The 19,376-nt window shown below is 44.3% G+C and overlaps 2 protein-coding genes, 1 long non-coding RNA gene and 1 other non-coding gene across 11 annotated transcripts; 1 reads left to right on the top strand and 3 right to left on the bottom strand.

The window, feature by feature from the left end:
- Window positions 1-810: 810 nt before the first annotated feature.
- LOC135245473 (rab GDP dissociation inhibitor beta-like) lies at window positions 811-10,831 on the bottom strand. The gene is given in 12 exon segments (XM_064318520.1): window positions 811-2,422; window positions 2,727-2,781; window positions 3,018-3,162; window positions 3,547-3,718; window positions 4,346-4,445; window positions 4,746-4,819; window positions 4,903-4,957; window positions 5,058-5,256; window positions 5,945-6,079; window positions 6,364-6,463; window positions 6,565-6,672; window positions 10,672-10,831. Coding segments are annotated over 12 exon segments (1,338 nt in total). The 5' UTR covers window positions 10,717-10,831; the 3' UTR covers window positions 811-2,272.
- LOC135245474 (uncharacterized) lies at window positions 5,206-19,244 on the top strand. 7 transcript variants are annotated; one of them, XR_010327274.1, is made up of 12 exons: window positions 5,206-5,325; window positions 6,282-7,247; window positions 8,567-8,689; window positions 10,774-10,896; window positions 11,411-11,879; window positions 11,999-12,070; window positions 12,694-12,777; window positions 13,069-13,129; window positions 14,314-14,414; window positions 17,538-17,705; window positions 17,969-18,085; window positions 18,655-19,244. It is a non-coding gene; the product is annotated as an uncharacterized LOC135245474 (long non-coding RNA). The 7 variants fall into 7 exon arrangements; XR_010327273.1 differs by lacking the exon at window positions 5,206-5,325 and adding an exon at window positions 6,020-6,157; XR_010327272.1 differs by lacking the exon at window positions 5,206-5,325 and having other exon boundaries at window positions 6,667-6,768; window positions 7,110-7,247.
- On the bottom strand, window positions 11,482-15,767 carry ankrd16 (ankyrin repeat domain 16). 2 transcript variants are annotated; one of them, XM_064318513.1, is made up of 7 exons: window positions 15,136-15,767; window positions 13,475-13,695; window positions 13,058-13,100; window positions 12,679-12,787; window positions 12,389-12,550; window positions 11,968-12,046; window positions 11,482-11,663 (listed from the first exon to the last, which is right to left on the bottom strand). In XM_064318513.1, exons 1-7 carry the CDS (start codon window positions 15,471-15,473, stop codon window positions 11,482-11,484), a joined length of 1,134 nt encoding a protein of 377 aa, XP_064174583.1. In that variant the 5' UTR covers window positions 15,474-15,767. The 2 variants fall into 2 exon arrangements, with proteins under 2 accessions (XP_064174583.1, XP_064174584.1); XM_064318514.1 differs by having other exon boundaries at window positions 11,482-11,642.
- trnay-gua (transfer RNA tyrosine (anticodon GUA)) lies at window positions 14,740-14,825 on the bottom strand. Its single transcript is given in 2 exon segments — window positions 14,740-14,775; window positions 14,789-14,825. It is a non-coding gene; the product is annotated as a tRNA-Tyr (tRNA).
- Window positions 19,245-19,376: the final 132 nt, after the last annotated feature.

The following is a 19,376-nucleotide window of genomic DNA, read 5'->3' as shown; positions in this document are numbered from 1 at the left end:
GTGCGTCTGTGCGTGTGTGTGCATGTGTGTGTGTCCGTGTGTGTGTCCCAATACAGCGTAGCTTAGTTCATGTCATGTTGGCTCAGGTTTGAGCAGGGGTTTTCCAACTCTGTGTTACCCTTACTTTTTATTTCATCCAGTCCTCTTGATCAATTTAGGTTGTTGGAAGTGTGATTACACTACCGGTTAAAAGTTAACAAAAGTACTCAGTGAATAGTCACAGGACAGTGACCTAAATCTTGGAATTCATAAACAAAAAGTCATGAACAGGTGAACAAATTCTTTCCATTTTCCATTAAGTGTTGCAAAAGCAAGCTAGTTTGGGACAAATGTAGACAGAAGGGCCAAGGAGAAGCAACCCACAAGTTTGGACCTTCTGCAGCGCTGTTGGTGTGAACTTTCAGAACCATGTGATTGCCCTTGTAGAAAGAAAATATGCACAGCTGTTACTGTTGCAGAAGGTGGCTATTTTGATTAACTAAGATGTAGATAATTGTTTTGTAAAATTAAAGGGATGAATTATGTATGATTGCTTGAAAATTGTGGGAGTACAAAAATGTTTGACAGGTAGCGTTGGTTCTTCCATTTCTGAGCTCTGTGTTTTCCACAAATGGTTTGTTTTCACTGGCCAGACCTGTACATTTGGGGGGGGGGGGTTACATGTGTTGTTTTGTGTCTAAACCATTCAAAGAGACAGGTCTGGGAATCAAAAGAAACCAGTGAACACACCGCCTCCCCCCAACTACGCTACACACAAGACGAGGACGGCAAGCAACAACCAGACTTCTCAGAAACTACGACACAGGTGGGTGGTCTTAAGTTTTTTACTATGCAGTACACAGTTTGTTTCAGTGTGGTGTTGACACCTACATGCCCTTGTGATGGAACCGACTGTAAAAGTGCTTGATGCTGAAACTACAGAGCACGATAAACTGGCCCACGTCACTACCCGCTGCGATCCGTTGGGTTAATTTGTGAAAAGCAAAGACCGTTACTGTGATGCATTATGTCAAAATCTAAATGGTATCCTCTTGAGTTTTACCTGAAATACAGTTGGCCCTGTGCTGGGTGTGCTTGGCTTTCATTGTGACTCAGCACCTGATCGGTTAAAGCAGCTGACTGCAGTTAACTATCCTCGCCTGGATTCTTGGTTCTGACTTGTTTGCTGATTTTTGAAGAGGAAAGCAAAAACCAGCAGACCATGCAGCTATCCAGGACCCAGGGCCAGGGACCCCTGGGTCTTACCGCTGCTCCAATTTCAATACAAAGCCGTTAAATTATACTCAGTGAAGACTTTAAACTCATAAACACTGGATGCGTTTACATGCAAGGCAATACTCAGATCTTACGCCGATTATGGCAATACTATTGAAATGGTCATGTGAACACCTTAACCTGATTATCTTTAAGGTCGTAATTGGTGTGTTCAAAACCCTATTATGCCACCTGGATTTTTTGCCCAGGCTTTTGATTTCAGCTTTTTTAACTGTGTCAGGCAGAAGGCCGTGTACAGTTTCCATTAATTATGGCCAGAATAATGTAAACGGGGAAATCTGAGTAATCATATTATCTCCATGTGTACGCAACAATCTAAATACTGGCAAAAACTGATTGCTCCCAATAATCTTTGTGCTTGTGAGCGGTTTAAAGAATTAGGAAAGAACAGTGTGCCCCCTAGTGGCAGCACACATTACAGCTCAAGGTTCACTTTCATACCGCACGTAGAGATCCAGAGACAGACGTTCTGCACAGTGCCCCCAAACTAGGGAGGAAGAAAAGAGAAATACTATTTAATAGTACTGAACGTTTTCCCACAGTAACCATTTGGAATGAAAACCAAGGATTTTTGGCATATTTGGACAGAACACTAGTGATGGTAGAGCACTGTCATACACTCATAATGAGTGGAGCTATTTAGCTGCAGTGATCTGTCAATCATTTAAACAAATCAGGCCAGCCCCCCCTATCCAAACAAAATGGAACAGATTTGTTCAACTCGGTGTCACTGCAGTTGCTCTACCCAGTTTTTGGTGTAATGAAGCCAAGCTCGGCCATCTCTACAGAACCCCTCCTAACGGTAACAACCTGGAAATGTAGATGTCGAGATGGGTGTTTATGTCAGTGCAATACTTATCAAAATCCAATGATAAAATGCTGCCGCCCACCCCCCCACCCATCAATACAAATTTATACCCTTTTTATTAAGATCTGTAGGGGCCAAAACATAGATCATCAGCCAGTAATATTTTCTGTAAGTATGGAATCGGCTCTTCTACTCCACATCTCCAAAGATGTCGTTCTTCTGGCGTTCCATTTCCGCAAAGTCAAAGTCTGTGCCCGTCATCCGCTTGTAGATGTCTTTAATGTCGTCGCAGGTGGTCTCGAAGTGAGTCGTAGCGTCGTAGGACCGGGAGATGAAGATCTGTCCGGAAAACAAACGTACAGGTGTGTGTACACGTCCTTCATTTAACACATGATCCCAGAAAATTGAAGGAGCACAAGCATGTTGGCTGGATGTCACGTGAATTGGTTGCTTTAAGTAGAATAACCTGTAAGGTATCAATTTAACCGTGCACTGCCCTAGTACATGTGTAGTGGACTGTACCAATCTCTGTAGAGGGGGGAGGCAGTGCAGCAAACCAGCCAGTACCAAAACCAGGGTAGGGCAGGGGTTTGATGAGACTGGTACTAATGAGCTTTAGCAGTGAGGATTGGCTGATACGAACCTGGCTTTCAGTCCCCAAATCTACAGGGCTGTACAGATCACTGATGCTCACGAACCTGAAACACAACAGAAGCATCAGTGCTCCCTCCCCACACGTCTAACACACGCCCACAATAACAACATACACAACATCCAGGCACACACAACATCTCACTGAAGAGTGTCTCACTGACGTCACAGGTCTCACGCACTCACACACACACACACACACACTCTCTCGCTCTCTCACATACACACACACACACACACTCTCACTCTCTTACATACACACACACACACACAGGCTCCGTACTTCTGTTCCACTGGCTCCAGCAGGTCCAGGGCGGGTTTGATCTCCTTCTCCGGGTCGTTGGTCTCCACCGTGGTGCTGACGATGGCCACGTACTTGCCCTGGGCCGCGATGTTGTGTGCGTAGGAGATCATGCACACGTAGATGTCTGCAAATGCACCACCACACACTGAGCACTTTTACCATCCTACACACTCCACACCATCACCGCAGTTCACACAACTGTGTCTAATAAATTATAAGTTTAGAATTCAGCATTTGCTGCTGCATGTTGGCATGCAGTGCGGGTGGGCAGGAGTGAGTTTGAAACCCCCTGCAGTTGAGCTATGCTTCCATGCTGTGCTTAGTTTGGCAAAAATTCTGCAATATCTGCTGACATCACAAAGGATGACTCGTACGTTTTCTAGAAGTAACTCATGAAACCGAAGATGAGTGTTCTGCTCCCTGTGTTTGCTGGTCCATCTGATCACCTCAACCACCTCGGACAAGCATCCCCCATCTGCCATGTGATGTCACTTCCTCCCACACTGACCGTGCTCCCTGTTGACCTGGTTCTGGGGGATGATGATCTGGCAGGAGTTAGCGTCGCTGGTGTTCTTGATGGGGTGGCTCATGATGCAGATGACCCGGATCACCTGACCCACCTTGTTGGCACGGTCCATCACGTAGCTGGGGTCACAGATCAGCTGTTTGCAGCGGGCCACCTGGAAGGTACATCATTTTTGTAAGTTTGAAAGTTACTGTCCATGTTCGGTTAAGATGGTTGCCGTTTCACCTTACTGGTAGAAAACAGAGAGAGGCTCCACCAATCACAGAATACATTGGTAACTACCTATAGAACAACACCAATGGTGATTGGTGGATACCTCCTAGCTATACTTCTTGTTGGAATTACCAGGAAGTCTCCAAATGTATCCACCAATTGCCATCAATGTTCTTTAGTTGGGTCTTGCCAACATACTCCACAAATGGTCCTCTATTTTCTTCCAGTACAGTGACATCACAGCCACCTTATTGCTATTGTATAGTTCCTGGTTACTGTGTGTGGATGTGCCACACGTCCAGGACTTTAAAAACGACACCCAAAACCTTTATTTACACGAGGTGTTATTAGCTAGCCTGACTTCCTATAGCAATTCAGTTCTGCAGGGCAGGGTGTGGTCTCTCTCCATCACAATGTATTTTTGGAGAGGAGGTATCACTGACACCACTTTCAATTTTCAACAGCTGATCAGTGAGTCAACCATCACTGTTGTTCACAATGTGCAGCTGACTGGCTGTGTGTACATTAATCACAACTTGAAAGGGATTTTTAAAAATGTGTGCCTCACCTCGCCCTCTGATTTCACGCCCACCACCTTTCCGTTCTCCATCACCAGCTCCTCGATGGGCTTGTTCAGCATGTAGGTTCCTCCATATATGGCACTTAATCTGAGAAAGGCGGAGCGCGGGGATCAGGAGTGTACGCACACTTGTGTCCCTTTATCAGCACACATATCCCTTTATACACTGTTTCCTTTTATAAGGCCTAAAACACAACATACAAGTAGGACAAGAGGCAGTCTAGAGGAATGGTAAAATGACATATACAAGATGGTGTCTGGGTCTGATACCTTTCCCACTGTTTGACTGCTGCAGGTGTTGAGCTGCGCAGAGAAAGCAGTGTTCTGGGCCCTTACCTGGCGAAGCTCTCCCAGCCCGTAGAGAGGGTACAGGTAAGGGCTTGCTTACCTGGCGAAGCCCTGTGGAAGCTCTCCCAGCCCGTAGAGAGGGTACAGGTAAGGGCTTGCTTACCTGGCGAAGCCCTGTGGAAGCTCTCCCAGCCCGTAGAGAGGGTACAGGTAGAACGGAGCTCTCCCAGCGTAGAGGTACGTGTGACCGAGCGGACTTCGCTGTACAGCTTAATCCTGTTAATGGTGTCCAAGCACGGCTGGTCCAGATAGCTGACAGACAGAGAGACAGACAAACGGCTCATTTAACCATTTCGATACTTTAAAAACACACACACGTGTGAGCAGGGCAGTTTGAGTAAAGGTCACCCACTCGTCTTTCCTGTAGAGGGCGAGCGCGTGCCCTGTGAAGTCCATGACGTCCTGTCCCAAGTCAAACTTCTTGTAGATGTCCCGCATGGTGGTCTTCTTCGGGTCAACGCCCTGGAAGCTTTTGGGATCGTTCTCGTCGAAATTGGAGACAAACTCCAGGAACTTCTTGAACCGCCGTTTCTCGAACATCCCCATCAGGCCTGGGAGAAACGGAACGCTGCTGTTTGTGACATCATCATTAAGGGACAGAGGACCCAGCACTGCCACAGGTATTCTGTTCATTGCGCGATTAATCAGCCAGGACCGTTTCATTTGCTGTCACTTAATGAATATTCATAGAGAGGCATCACCAGTGAACCACATCCATAACTCAGTGACACAGACGGCACTGAAAACTAATAGTACAACCTGGAACTTTCTAGAAACAAACTCAATGCAGAACTATATCCTTTTGGAGTAATAATGCAGCCATGTTGGATATTGTGTATTTCTGTAATAGCACACACTGACACTGCATAATGTCAGGCTTACATGTGACGAGTTGATTTCATTGCCTCTAATGCATTTTATGTGTTCATTACATCATATCATTACCCTATCCTATTGCCATGTCATGGTTATCCGTTTGTGCTGATGTTTTTTTTCATTGGATGCAGTGCATTATATTTCATACTCTGTCCCTAATGGGTAATTTCTGCCTTCACTAAAGAGCTCACTGCGTAGGTGTGTCTGACTGTGAAACTGAATCAGGAAACAGCAATTCTGAATGGGGATAACTGCTGAAGTAGAAACAGCGATTCTGAATGGGGATAACTGCTGAAGTAGAAACAGCGATTCTGAATGGGGATAACTGCTGAGGTAAAAGGGGAAGGAAGCTGTGCGACTCACTGGACGCCAGTGCCTCTGTCTCGGTGGACGGCACTTTGTGGATGCTCCCCTTCTTGTAGACGAAGCTGCCCTCCACGACCTTGAAATCCAGGTACCGCGTCACCTTGGTGAGGAGCAGCATCCGGACCAGCTGGCCTGGAGGGAAGAGCCGCAGGGAGGAGAGCTCGCACCTGTGACACCTGTCACACCTGCGCTCAGCCTAAACTCCACAGGGTTATGACCCTGCACCATCACACACCTCTCTCTCTTTTTTGTGAATAGCACAAGCTACTCACAGGTGTGCTTGTGTTTCCTTGTGTAAACATACAGGATCTGAAACACAGCCTTGATTCCCCAGGCCTGCTGCTGGCCCCTGACCCAGTGACCCCATGACCCCTGACCCCATGACCCCCCAGCCCTGCAGATGTGCTTTGACTTGCCGTTGGCCATCAGGAACTTCGGGATGAGGTCCACGTTCCAGTCCCTCCCCTTCCCCATGGACTCTGGGGGACTGCCAGGCAAGTTGAAACGCTTATACAGCTAGGACAGACAGACAAACGAGAGTCATCACCAGATAACTGGAACTGGAATAGACTGGCAGGCGGTTGGCAGATGATTGGCAGATGATAGGCAGGCCTTACGTCCTCCAGCGGGGTGATGGAGGCGCTTTCTGCTCCGTAGTAGGAGTTTCGGTCCATGTGCAGCACCTTCTTCCCCTTCACCGACATGATCCCGGAAAGGATACATTCCTGAAAAAAAGTCCCAGCATACACCTCACCACCACACTTACACTTCAACTCTAAACCCTCAACCTCACTGAGAACAGCAAGCCACGCTGAACCACCGTAAGTAAATCTCACTTTATTCAAGAGGAGCCGCACTGAACTCCACAACACATGTATTTCTGGGATGAAAACATTCTGTCATCTTATTTTTATCTCCGGACAGATTACACCCTATTGAGAAATGAACGATAGGGTGGTCCTGAACGATAACTGTGGGTGACATGTTAGCAGCGTCCTCAGGACCCTACTGGTGGTCTTAGGAGTGAAAATATTTGCTGCACTTTAGCACTATTCACAGTTTATATTATTCTTCTTTCTGAAACTAAAGTTGTACAAAGAGCACATTTTTATGACTCCGGACTCACTCCTGGGAATCTGTGTATTTTTCCGTCACTGTACAGGTTTCCTCCTCCGGTTGACGGACCAGTGCAGGACGGACAGAACCTTGCGCAGTTTGAGCTGACTGTGCTCCTCTGACCCGTCTGCTTCCTCTGTGCCACTGACCCTCCCTGCCCTACATTAGGCTGACGCACTGGCAAGTGAGTATAACATTTCAGCTCATCTAAAAGATGGAAAAAAAACACAACGGGCGTGGTCCCTCCTCCTCAGACACAAAGTGTGTCACCCCCCCCGCCCCACCCCTCCCCTTGTCACAGCTACAGGATGACCTCATCAGCCAAACAACACAAACCAGCTTCTGTCTTTTCTAAAAGCCCCACAGGCTGAACACCACATTGGGTTTAGGGTTGGAACTACAAAAAAAAAAAAAAAAAAAAAAAATTAATTTCAATTCCTCTTCTTGTCCTTAGGAGAACACACTATTCATACTGCCGCTATATACAATTTAGTCTTGCTGCCTGATCACAACAAAGCTATGCATTGTGAGTGCATTACCCCTGTGTCCTATTCAGTAACTTTTATTCATCTAAATGTAACATAAACAAAAAATGGCTATTATTGATCAATGTGCTGACTCCCTGTAACTCTAATCACAGCCCTTGAAACCACGGCTGGATTTGGATTTAAAGTGGGATTGTGGAATAAATGTCCATGCAATGCCAGATTCACAGATTTCAGTGAAATGGCTTTACCCCAAACAAACATTGGTTGCGATTGCTCTGCTATATTTGGCCTTCGTCTAGGAGAAGATCGGGTGCAAAGAGTAGAAGAGACTTATTGTTCTTAGTTTAATATTTAATGAGCCTCTTAAGACACGGTGTCTTGCTGGCAACAACAAGGCCAAACAGAAGCATGTGAACAACTAGAAGAAAGACTCGGAGCTGGATTGTGCACCAAGATGAAGTCTGTGGATTGGACTGGCTGGCCCAGGCTGGTCTGACTTTGTGTTCATCTGTGAGGTCACCCAAAAGTCCCAGAGAACGGCTCGTCCATAGAACTGGCGTCTACACGTTTTTTAAGCAAAACTGTTTAAGGATTGGGGTTCAATGGTATATGCAGTGGAGGCTAATTTGCTTCCAGTGCATGTGCTGTCCAGGCCAGCTATACAGATTAGAAGCTGTAACTGATGAATTTCAGGCAGCCTGTGTCAGCAGCAGGTCACTCTGGATAAGAAAGTAAACCGTGGAAACAATGATGTAATGTGTCTCACTAAGGTGGTGTTAACCTTACAAGCAGTGAGATGGGTATTGTCTGGCAGAATAAAGAAAAGGAAGTTTGTATGAACAGAAGTTTACAGTGCTTATTTATTCTTGCTCTGTCCACATGCTGACTACAGTGAATGCATTTTCTGATCCTAAAATGTTCATGATGAATGATAAAAGTACAGTCTATGAAACGCACTGCTCTTTCTCTCGCCCGTTACACCAGCGAGATTCACTTCTCCATGTGTGCCACGCAGTCTTTACAGCAGGTGTAAACTGGAGTTAGCAGCGATGGAAGCACTAGGACATCCCTCCCACTCCTGGCATGCACTGCATTCCTGAATCTCTCCAGCGACCCAAAGCTGTCTCTCAAACGACAAGTAAGCAAAGACCCATCCTTACAAGAAACGAAGTTACACTTTAACACACCCGGAGAACTAGGTTTATGGAGCGTGTCAGGTGATTTCTCTGCCAGAACAGTGTGACAGCACTGACCTCTGATATCCATAAAAACACACCTGTTTTTTTTTACGTTACATTTTATTTGGCCGACGCTTTTAGCCAAAGCGTCGTGAAACAGGTGTAGCCTGCCAGCCGTTTATGAACATTTGTGCATCTGTGGCTGATGTTGGTGCAGTAGCATTGCGATGGCTTTGACAAACTGCTATTGGTTTAGTTTATCCAGTCAATCTATCAGGCACTTCAAGCATGGCTGTAGAATATTTAATCAATATAAATAAACATGTATGTGTCCTTGCATTGTTTTAGGGGAAATTGTAGGCTATAATGATTATTATTACAGACCGCAACCAGCGGTCTGTAATGTGCCAACAGCAAAAGCACACAAAACTGTGACGTTAACTATAGAGCCCCGGACAAATCACGTGCCCTGAAAGTGGTCATCTAAGGCCATGTGCCAAACCATATGCAGTAAGTTAACAAAAATTGCATAATTTAAAGAAATTACTCGGATTCTGACTAGTTACTCAAAGGATTTGGTCTGTCTGACAGTAAACGCGTTACTATGAAAGGAAGTTGGATCCGGGGCTCAACTGTACAACCCAATGTTTCGTTAAACTGCAAATTAGCCATCACGCGGTTTTCCCGTCACGCCAAACTTATTTTTTAAGGACGGAAACGACTCGTTTCGTATGGCCTAATCAATGCGTTTGCAATATTTAGCAACTACTGATGTAAACAATCAAATTAACGTGGCTTCCGCAAATAAACCCAAACCGGAAAAATAGACTAATGGCAGAGAATTCGGAGCTGATCGATTAAGAGATACGGTTCAGTAAATTATATGCACATTAAAAAAATAAGTATTATAACTGTAGCTAGTCAACTTAATAAGTGCGCCTAAGTCAATAGTAGCTTGTACGCCATACAATTAAATTAGCAACCAAAAACCACTATGTAGCCTACTAGCACCCTGTCGAAACTTCGGTCATGGCAATCGTAAAGTGATGCGGTAACGTTTCAGTAATCAGCCAGTGAATTAAACTGCCGTGCTAGCTGCTTAAATTAGTTAGGTCAACACTAATGGGTTTAAGAGGTGACACGATTAGCAAGTAAGAAATTTAGGCCGTCTATTTACTTGCGACCATTTGAACGACTCCGGTCAGCAGTGCGTAATGCTGGTGAGGAAGAGGAAAGCGTCTCCACCCAAACTAATGCTCGGGCCCCAGAGAAAGAAACGAACAGCCTGGGTTTACGCGTATTACTTGGTCAAATGCTTGAACATCCATCTCAGAACGAATGCATTTATATGATTAGTTACAGTCGGTAGATTTAGGCTACAATTAGCGACCTACAGTGACAATCGCCCGACCAATACTCAACAATGACACTTGGAAGAAACTTGTCCATTGTCTGACAGTGCACTGTCTTTAAATAAATTGCCTCCAGGATTGATGTACTTAACGTTAGCTGCCGAACACAGTTTGAGGCAGCTTTAACATTTCAACACTGTGTACAGTTAAACAGCCTGACCAATCTTTTCTCACGCGGAAGCCTGATTTTAACCGATTACAGCTGTTTTGTGTGTTTTTATAGAACATGCCGAAAACAGGCCCATTAGCTTAGTTCTGTTCAGGTAGGCTATCACCAGTCAGATGTACTCGCAATCACGGTAAGATAACATAGCTCAGATGGCAACACAACTACATTGCCATATCATGGCAATGGTGTAACATTCCGTAAATTACAGTGCAGCCATTCACCTTTCAGTTTAGCAACAGCTAAATCTTAAAGGAACAATCAGATGGGTATGGTATTGTCTGAGATTGTTTATGTTCATGAAATATTAAAGCCGTCTCTAGTTAGCGGTATGCTATGGTATAGCTGTCTGCAATGTTCTCACCGTAAGTCCGGTCCCTAGAACGATAACATCGTATTCTTCATTCATTTTCCTTGTTGGCTTTTAATTTTTATTTCTTCCACTTGCGCACAACTCAATGCGAAGAAAAATGGAGAGCGATGGTACTCGGGTAGCGCTGAGACGTGGCCACGTCAATAACTTCCAACCCACGTCGGGGGAGGAGTCGTTCAGCCCTTCACCAATCATGAGAGGCAAAGAATGTTTCGAGTTCGTATCCACATCCAGTATCCACACATTTCAGTGATAGTCTCTATGTTGGACTAGGATTGACATGTCATTTTAACTTCTAGCCAGTAATGGACAGGGTTTTGGATATGGACAGTCCTACTCTGAGACACCTTTACTCTCATAAGCTATACTCTGATTAGTGAATTCTACAAAACATTCCAAGATTGCCAGGATTTTGCATTTCTTTTATTTTCAAGTTATTGAAACGGGGAACTGCCTGTACAAGCATGGACTGGTACATACCCCAAAATCATAAACACACCAACTTAGTGGGTACATGGAGGCCAGTGAAATTAATGATATTACATTACTTTCTTTGGCATTTACACGTCAGCAGTTGCAGCAATTTTCGATTGCTTATGCATGTGATTGCTTGACTGTGAATTGTGGAGTTCAAACCCAGTTCTCCCAGTACTAATGGACAGCGTTTACAACTTTGGTTCAAGCACAGCTGAGTGTAAACCCCTCTTTATGAATTCATGCCGCCTTGCAGGTCTTTGCCAGCATCTGTGCCCGGGTACCCAGCGCCCCCTGCGGTGGGCGGGTACGGCTTGTGGGGACGCGTTAGGATTCCGGGGCGTGGGAGTCGAAGGCCGCGAGCACGTCCTGCTTCCTAGCGAGCTGATTGGCCGTCGTCCCGGAGGCGTCCTGCGTGTCCCGGAGTCCGAGCAGGAGGAGAGCTCGTGTGGCGTCCGCCTGCTGTCCCGCACAGGCCGAGTGGAGGGCTGGGACAGAAATGGGGTTTTCTTTTACAGACACATTTACAACCTGTCAAAATCACAAAAATATGTTTCCCTAATGATCTGCAATTTTCACATTTTCTTTTTCACCCAAAACCAAATTTATGATTGTGTGAGTCACATTGATATGAACCAGCCTTAATGTCAGCCTTTAGTTTCTGCTTCATTTCACAAGCATAGATTAATTACAGTAAAGAAAACTACCGCCATTTGTGGAACAAGGTGAGCAGCTTTAACCTCAAGTGTGTTCTGAGTCATACTGTGATTCAGCACCAGACTTCCACAAGTGTTTCACACCAGTGGTACTAACCTGTCCTTCCTTTTCTGTCCCTTGCATGAAGGTCGGCTCCTAATTCCAGGAGGGTTTTTATCGTGCTCGCGTGACCTTCCTACAAGAAGGATCGCAAATGAAGGTAAGAGTTTAACACAGAACCAGTACACTGTTAGTGATGACTGTTCAAATGCACACATCTGGTTTAGGAAGGATGATCTCATCCTCACCTCTTAAATGCAGTTGGATTTTGCTGATATTAATGCATCTTAAAGGCATACTACGCAGGATTCTTAACTTGAAAATATAAAATAACCATGCTAGGGCATGTCTGTGATACCCCGCCAGTCTCTGTCGTTACGCACCAGATTTATGAACCTTTAGCTGTATTTGTGATTCTAAAACGTGTTTGAGACGGTTCTGGGTGTGGGGCTGTGTGGGGGGGGGATGTGGGACGGACCTTAGCGGCGTAGTGCAGGGCCGTTAGCTGCATGTCGGTGGCTCTGGAGTTCACATCCACACCCAGCTCCTCCACTAGGAAGCGCAGCGCCCCCTCCTGGGCAGTCAGGGCGGCCTGATGCAGCGGCTGAGCTCCAAGGCAATCTGCTGCAGATGGGGAGGCCTGAAGAAACACACACGCACACACACGCACGCACGCACACAGTGCTGATTTGAATGGTATAAATATGCTTCAGGGACATATTTGCATTTAGCATGAATGCCGTGAGGTCTGGCGGGTGACCCGCACACCTGATGTTTATCCAGGAGCAGTCTGGCGACCGCAACGCTTCCGGTCCGCACAGCGTCTGTGAAGGGAGTGACTCCACAGCTGTCCCTGCAGTCGGGCTGGTAACCACATCTGAAACATGGCATCAGTGATGAGCTTTACGCACTACTGGACACACCACAGACACACACATAAAACCACACGCACACAAACACACACACAGACACACCCGCACACACCACACAGACACTCACATACACTCCACACACACACACAAGTGTATACATATCTTTGTTGGTTCATAGGGTATATAATTTTTTGCCATCAGGAAGAAATATATTTCATGCAATGGGAGCTCTTCAAAGGTGTTGGAGATGGGCTGTGTTTTTATGCTGCACTTACCTGTCTAACAGGATGCGAACCACATCTTCACAGCCGTGCAGAGCTGAAGAAAACAGAGCAACGAACGCTAAGGTAAGGGCACACTTTGAAAGCAGTGCATATCTTCTGCAGAATGTATTTTTAGTCTGTTCTCACTTCCCCCTCCAACCAAGCTGGCATGCGGTGAGCCTTTGGGCAGTATTATCCTATGTGTATTCCCCAGGTGTGTGCTACACACTGGTGCAGCTGCTGAAGTGTGTTTTCCCTTTTGAATAAAGTGCTAATTATCGTGGGTCTCACCGTACCACTGTAACATAACAGCATAGCATAGCATAACATATCATAGCATAACATGACATGACATAGCATAAATAGCATTAGCATAGCATAGCATATTGAGGAGAGCAGGCCGTTCAGCCCAGCCAGGCGGGCCCGTACCTGCTGTGTGCAGCGGCGTTCTCAGGGTCCTGCTCTCTGTGCGCCACACGCCCGGACTGGCCTCCAGGAGGCGCTGCACGACGGCGGGGTGGCCCTCTCGGCAGGCGATGTGGAAGCTGTTCCAGCCGTCTTTGTTCTGCAGCGCCGGATTGGCGCCGTGGGCCAGCAGCGCGCTGACGACGGGCACGCTGCTCCGGGTGCACGCCATCATCAGCGGCGTCCTGGCGTGTGGGCGTCAAACGAAACACCAGTTCGATACGCTAATAAAAGTCAGACTCCCTTCAGACCTCCAAGTGCACTGTGCTCACAGCCTTCATCAGCATCATTCTTTTCTTTAAAAATGATGCAGACATGGTCGTCACAGCAGACTGAGTTCCACTTCACTCACTGTGTCTTTTATTGCTTTTAATCGTTCTTACAGGTTAAGAAGTCATCCCCTCAAAAGTCCACATAAGCATATACTCAAAAACAAGTGCATACCTACAGAACACACAATTTCATGCAGAAACATAAAAACGATTCCAATTTTCTCACTGAGCTGTTTCCATGGTAATTGTGAACTGCTGTTTGCCAATGCATTTGTAAATGCCACTTTCACAACAAACAAAAAAAAGTCTCGATTGACTGAACAGGGATAAATTCAGGCACCATTCGGACTGAGCACTCATATTTAATCTACTCAGTAGAAAACACACATTTGATTTAGTTTAATTTAGCCAAACATTTTATGCCTTCATGTACTGATTACTTCATTTACCAGTACTGACTGACAAGATTCATCATTGCCATACACTTACCCTTCAAGAATGCTTCAACAATTATGCGTTGTACTTTTACAGAACTGCTCAAAACACGTCCTTCGAGCCAGCGACCTAAGGATACCCATGTATCACCTACAGTCCTCCGCTCTACCAACTGAGCTATCGAAGGGACAGTTCAGGTAAATTCACTGACACATGGCATATACACTCTATTCAGAATACTTAATCTTGTATATATGTGGATGAAATTGAAACGTATGCGTTTCCAAACATTAAAATGTTGCATATATTAATATCCATAGACTGTATTTCTATCCTTTTTACTTTAGTAACGTTATGAAATGGTATTAAAAATTTGTTCTTTGAGCTAGATATAACCATCTCATAAAACAGGGTGAAAACCGATTTCCATATGTATTCTATTATTCCTACCAATTTCATTTGACAGAAATTACGCACGGTACAAACTCCGATATACACCATTAAACTAATTTCAAAAACACGTCCTTCGAGCCGGATTCGAACCAGCGACCTAAGGATATCAACGTATCACCTACAGTCCTCCGCTCTACCAACTGAGCTATCGAAGGGACGCATGGCAAACATACCACACGATACAACTGCTTATTATTGTAATAATATTATTTTCAAATGTACTTTCATTTTCTAATTATTATATTATTATTTTCAAATGTACCACGTCCAGGGCAAAAATGCAATTTTTTTTGCATTAGTTAACTGTTACTTTAAACAAACACTACTATTTCAAGTCATTCACTCTATATTCACACGAGTGACCGAATAATAACAGGGGTGTCAGCTATACATCACCGGATTCCGATGCATTCTCTACAGTTCTCTGAATTGTTCACTCATACATGTATTATTTACAGTTCTTACCAATCAGCCTTTTTCAATGGATCTATTTTGGCTCCTTTGGCGATGAGATAAGATAGGCACTGTTCCTGACTCATGGACGCGGCTTCGTGCAAAGCCCTCTTGTAATCGTGGTTGTAGAGTTCCACGTCCATCCCCGCATCTTCCACAAAAAATCTCAGAACACCTAAGTGTCCATGTCGGGCTGCGTAATGCAACAGCGTATCGCCCGATTTCCCAAAATGTTTTTTCTTGATGGAGTGCAGAACCGTTTCATTCTCTTCGATTTCCTTCTTGATCAGGTCCAACTGACCGTCCTGAGTGAGTTTGACCAAACGTTTGAAGGCACTTTCTTCATTCATTTCGCACTGAGGAAACACGTGGAGTGATGTTTTTCTCGTGAGAAACCGGATTTCAGAAACGGACAACTGAGCTATCTAGTCTGCTTCATTTCATTAAATTCAAACACCAAGTATTAAACGGAGCGTAGATTCTATTTTAAATTGTCATTATTAACAATAACGTTGATATAACTCCGATGTATCTGTAGATCGTGCATACATCGTTCAATAGGTCATTCATTTCATTTTATAGCTGAAAAGTTTATTTTAAAAATTGACAGTGTAATGATTCGCTGCAGCAATCAGCCATAAACAGGAAGCATTTTCCGGTGACCAACAGGTGAAAATATTTAAAATAAAAGCCGGAAGGTTGAGGCCTCGCCTTCTGAATTTGAAAGTTATTCCTGAAACAAAACGGAACTTTATTGCATAATCTCAGCATGTTATCTCAGTTAAAGTTTACAAACCTAAGTAATTTTCTTTATTTTTGAAAAACGTTTTTATTGTCTTAATTTGTCTCGCTCTTACAAAATCTTAAATTCAGTTGAGTTTCACAAGTGTCATGGTCGAACATATTGTGAGAAAATAAGGCACATTTTTGATACGTCTGAAACCTAGCAACAATATGTATAATGGTTACGATCTGTATGATTGTCTCATTTTATGTTGATCCCACTGTTTGTAGAAGCGCTAATAAATTACTTCTTTTATTTTGAAATTTGGTAGCCTTTTGCACCACAGGAAGTCATTACCTCAGTGCAGCCAGTGGATTTAAAATAAAGAAGACTTTTAGGCTAAGTAGTTCTGAAATGGCAGTAAATGAAAACTAGGGTCTGAATACATTTGCAAGACACTAACCTCAATCCTATCTGAAAGAGGTGGGTCAATAGTTTTCACAATAGTTTTAAATATTTGTGTTTTCTGACATGACAGAACATGGAGACAAAATTTCTACGATATAGATAGTTTCTATCGATATACTTATATAATTATTTTAACAGCAAAGTATCAGTTTCTCTGAGTGGTTTTATTCTCATGCTGTGTTTGTTGATGTGTGATACTTCATTGTGGTAGTTTTTACTTTTAAAAAATTTTGTTACAAGGAAGCACAGTAAATTACAATTTGAGAATATTTGTGTGAACTCACAGTCATCTGTCTCCAATTCTAAAGGCTATATGTCAGTCTGTTTGAAGAACAAAAACAATTCCTGGAAACAACCTATTTGTAAATGGCTCCAAGTCACAGTCTTCAGAGATGTTTGTACAGTAATATTACACTGGTACTGTATGTGTTTTGTTTCCTGTTTCTGGTAACACAATGAATACCACCTGAGTTCTTTAACTTTTCACATTTGACCTGTGCATCAGATATAAAAGATCTTACCATCTTTTCATGTGCACCTGGTTTAGGTTATTAAACAGGCCCGCTTTCTCGTAGTGAACATCTTTGTAAATAAAGGCACAGCCAGAGGCAGTCAGTCTTCGTAAAGCACGGGACTCGCAGATGGTTGTGATGCGTGCCGTGATGTAGATCTTTAATAAAGATGGGTTCTGGGGCCAGAGGTTCATCTAGACTAGCTGAGTGCTGAAGGGCTTCATCCGGGAGACTCGTCAGATGATCTTCGTCTCTGACGCAGCAGCGGCAGCAGCACTGAACCTTCCCCAGGCTGTGTCATTCTGTGTGTACTTAACTAATGGCCATCTGAGCAAGGCCACAGACTCTTTATACTCACCAGATGCTATGGTCCTAACACTGAAAGTTCTGTATCTCTGCCTGCAATGCCAGAACATTCCAGTTTGATGCGGCTTCTGAAAACCCATTAAGGGGACATGAGTAAGTAGAATACTGTGACCCTGGACACTCCATACTGTATTTCAGCCCCAGGAACTCCTGTTACCTGCTGGAACCTCTTGTATTTAAATAGCAGCGAGGACAGAAGGAGTTCAGCAGTTGAGTATCTGGTGGCGTGTAAAGTAGCTGTACTGAAAGGCAGTAAAGCATGGGGAGGAGGGTAGCAGGCGGTGTACAGCATGTACGGTTTGCAGGCCTTGCCATTACTCATAACTGCCTGTGCATGTTTGCAGCAGACCCCCGGTCCCTGGGTTCACCATGGCACACCGCACACGTGACAGGAATGTGGGAGTCGTGTTAAGGATGGCACGCAACGCGGCCAAACACCCAGCCCTGTTTCTCATCACACGGTAAGGCTGCCTGTGGGGAATCTGAGCAACGCACCCCGCCATGTTCCCATGGTGAATCTAAACCTTTATCTTCTGACTTTTCTGCATGTTTAACAAAAATGTTTACAAGAATGTCCCCATTAGCCCTGTGATGTATAGATCTCTCCCTCCTGTAGGAATTCTTTGCCATACTCTTATCCAAAGCACATTATGAATGGGATTACGGATGTCATGGGTGTATTTCAGTACCTTTTCTTGAAGTGATAGAATATATTTATTTATTTTAGATAAGAAGTACAGCCAGCTCCTTTCATATTTGTTTTGTTTTCCTTCAGACAGGTGGATGGCAGAGGAGCAGCCGCAGTGTAGGAGGTGCCCTGGCTGGGATCGAACCTCCTGCCCACTCAGAGGGACCAGTGCTGGGTTCCAGCGAACTCATCCTACAGGCTGCGGTACGTCTGAGCCTGTTAGTGCATCTCACTCTTATAGACTCTTATGTGACTCTGTTACAGTAGGATCAACACTGAATTTATAAAAATAGCACATTGATACTCGAATGACCACAGTCACTATTCCCACCGATTTTCAGTCACACAGCCCAGTGGACAGGGCTGGGTTTAGTTTATAATACTAACTATGCGGCAGCTTAAAGTCTATTAGTGTGCTCTATGCTTTTTCCTCTGGTAAAATATGCTGATGTAAGAATTGTATTTTCAGTTTCTGTAAAACCTGAGGTTAGACAGGCTCTGTTGTGACCGCAGAAAGGCTTTTAGTTCCTTTGTTCTCATTCTGAAGCTTCCCTTGTTCTTTTAAATGAAATCCACAGGGAACCTGTTTCCCCTCAGTCTCATCCCCTTTTTTAATATCTTGGTTAGTGCAGAAAATATCCTGGTATGTCATTAAGGGCTGTACATATTTTTTAAATGTCTTTCGTTAAATAATTTTCTTTTGGAACACATATCCATACATCCATTTTCATATTTGATAACTCTGTTCTGTGCTTGTTAACTTCCGTTTGCAGGAATGGCCAATGTCACGGCAACCAGCTGCTCTGAAGACAGAAGCAAAGGTGAAGGGAACGGTTGTGCGGCGGAATGGCTCCGCCCCTCCGATAACTGACTCCGCCCCTCCGGTGATGAAGCTGTGTTCATGGCTCCGCCTCTCCGGGTTCATGACTCTGCCCTCCGGCGGTGACGCTGTGTCAATGACTCTGTTTTCATTCTAGCTAGTAAGGCGCAAGGCACGCTCCCTGTGGTGGACATAAAACGCCTGTGCAACAGAATAACCGGTTGTGTATGATGCAAACTAAATTACATGTAGTTGTCTGTACCAAAATGCAATTTACATATATATCTGTCTTCAGATATCTCAGTTTGACTATCATTTCGTTTGTTTATTTATTTATTTATTTATATTATTTTATTTTAAAATGCTTGTTTTTACAGGGCCCATCTTTGTTTTAAGATATCTGGGAAGAGTGCATCGGTGGAATGAGTGTAGTGTGCCACAGTTGTGGGCTTTGGTTTTTTGTCTGATTGTCAAATATATGTGGTTTTTTAATGCTGCGCACAATTTTCCATCTGGGGATAATAAAGACCTACAGAAACTGAACCTGTTCTTATTGCATATTATTTTTTATTGAGCAATGACAGCGCAATTCAAAACTTTAAAGGCTGAAATTTAATGGCAGAATAAACTTCCAAAGCACAGCCTAAACTATCTTTCACTATTTCAATTATTATG

This window comes from Anguilla rostrata, chromosome 19, assembly GCF_018555375.3.
Source record: "Anguilla rostrata isolate EN2019 chromosome 19, ASM1855537v3, whole genome shotgun sequence".
NCBI lineage: Eukaryota > Metazoa > Chordata > Actinopteri > Anguilliformes > Anguillidae > Anguilla > Anguilla rostrata.
The sequence above is the reverse complement of the archived record's forward strand: the minus strand, read 5'-3'. Positions and strand labels throughout refer to the sequence as shown.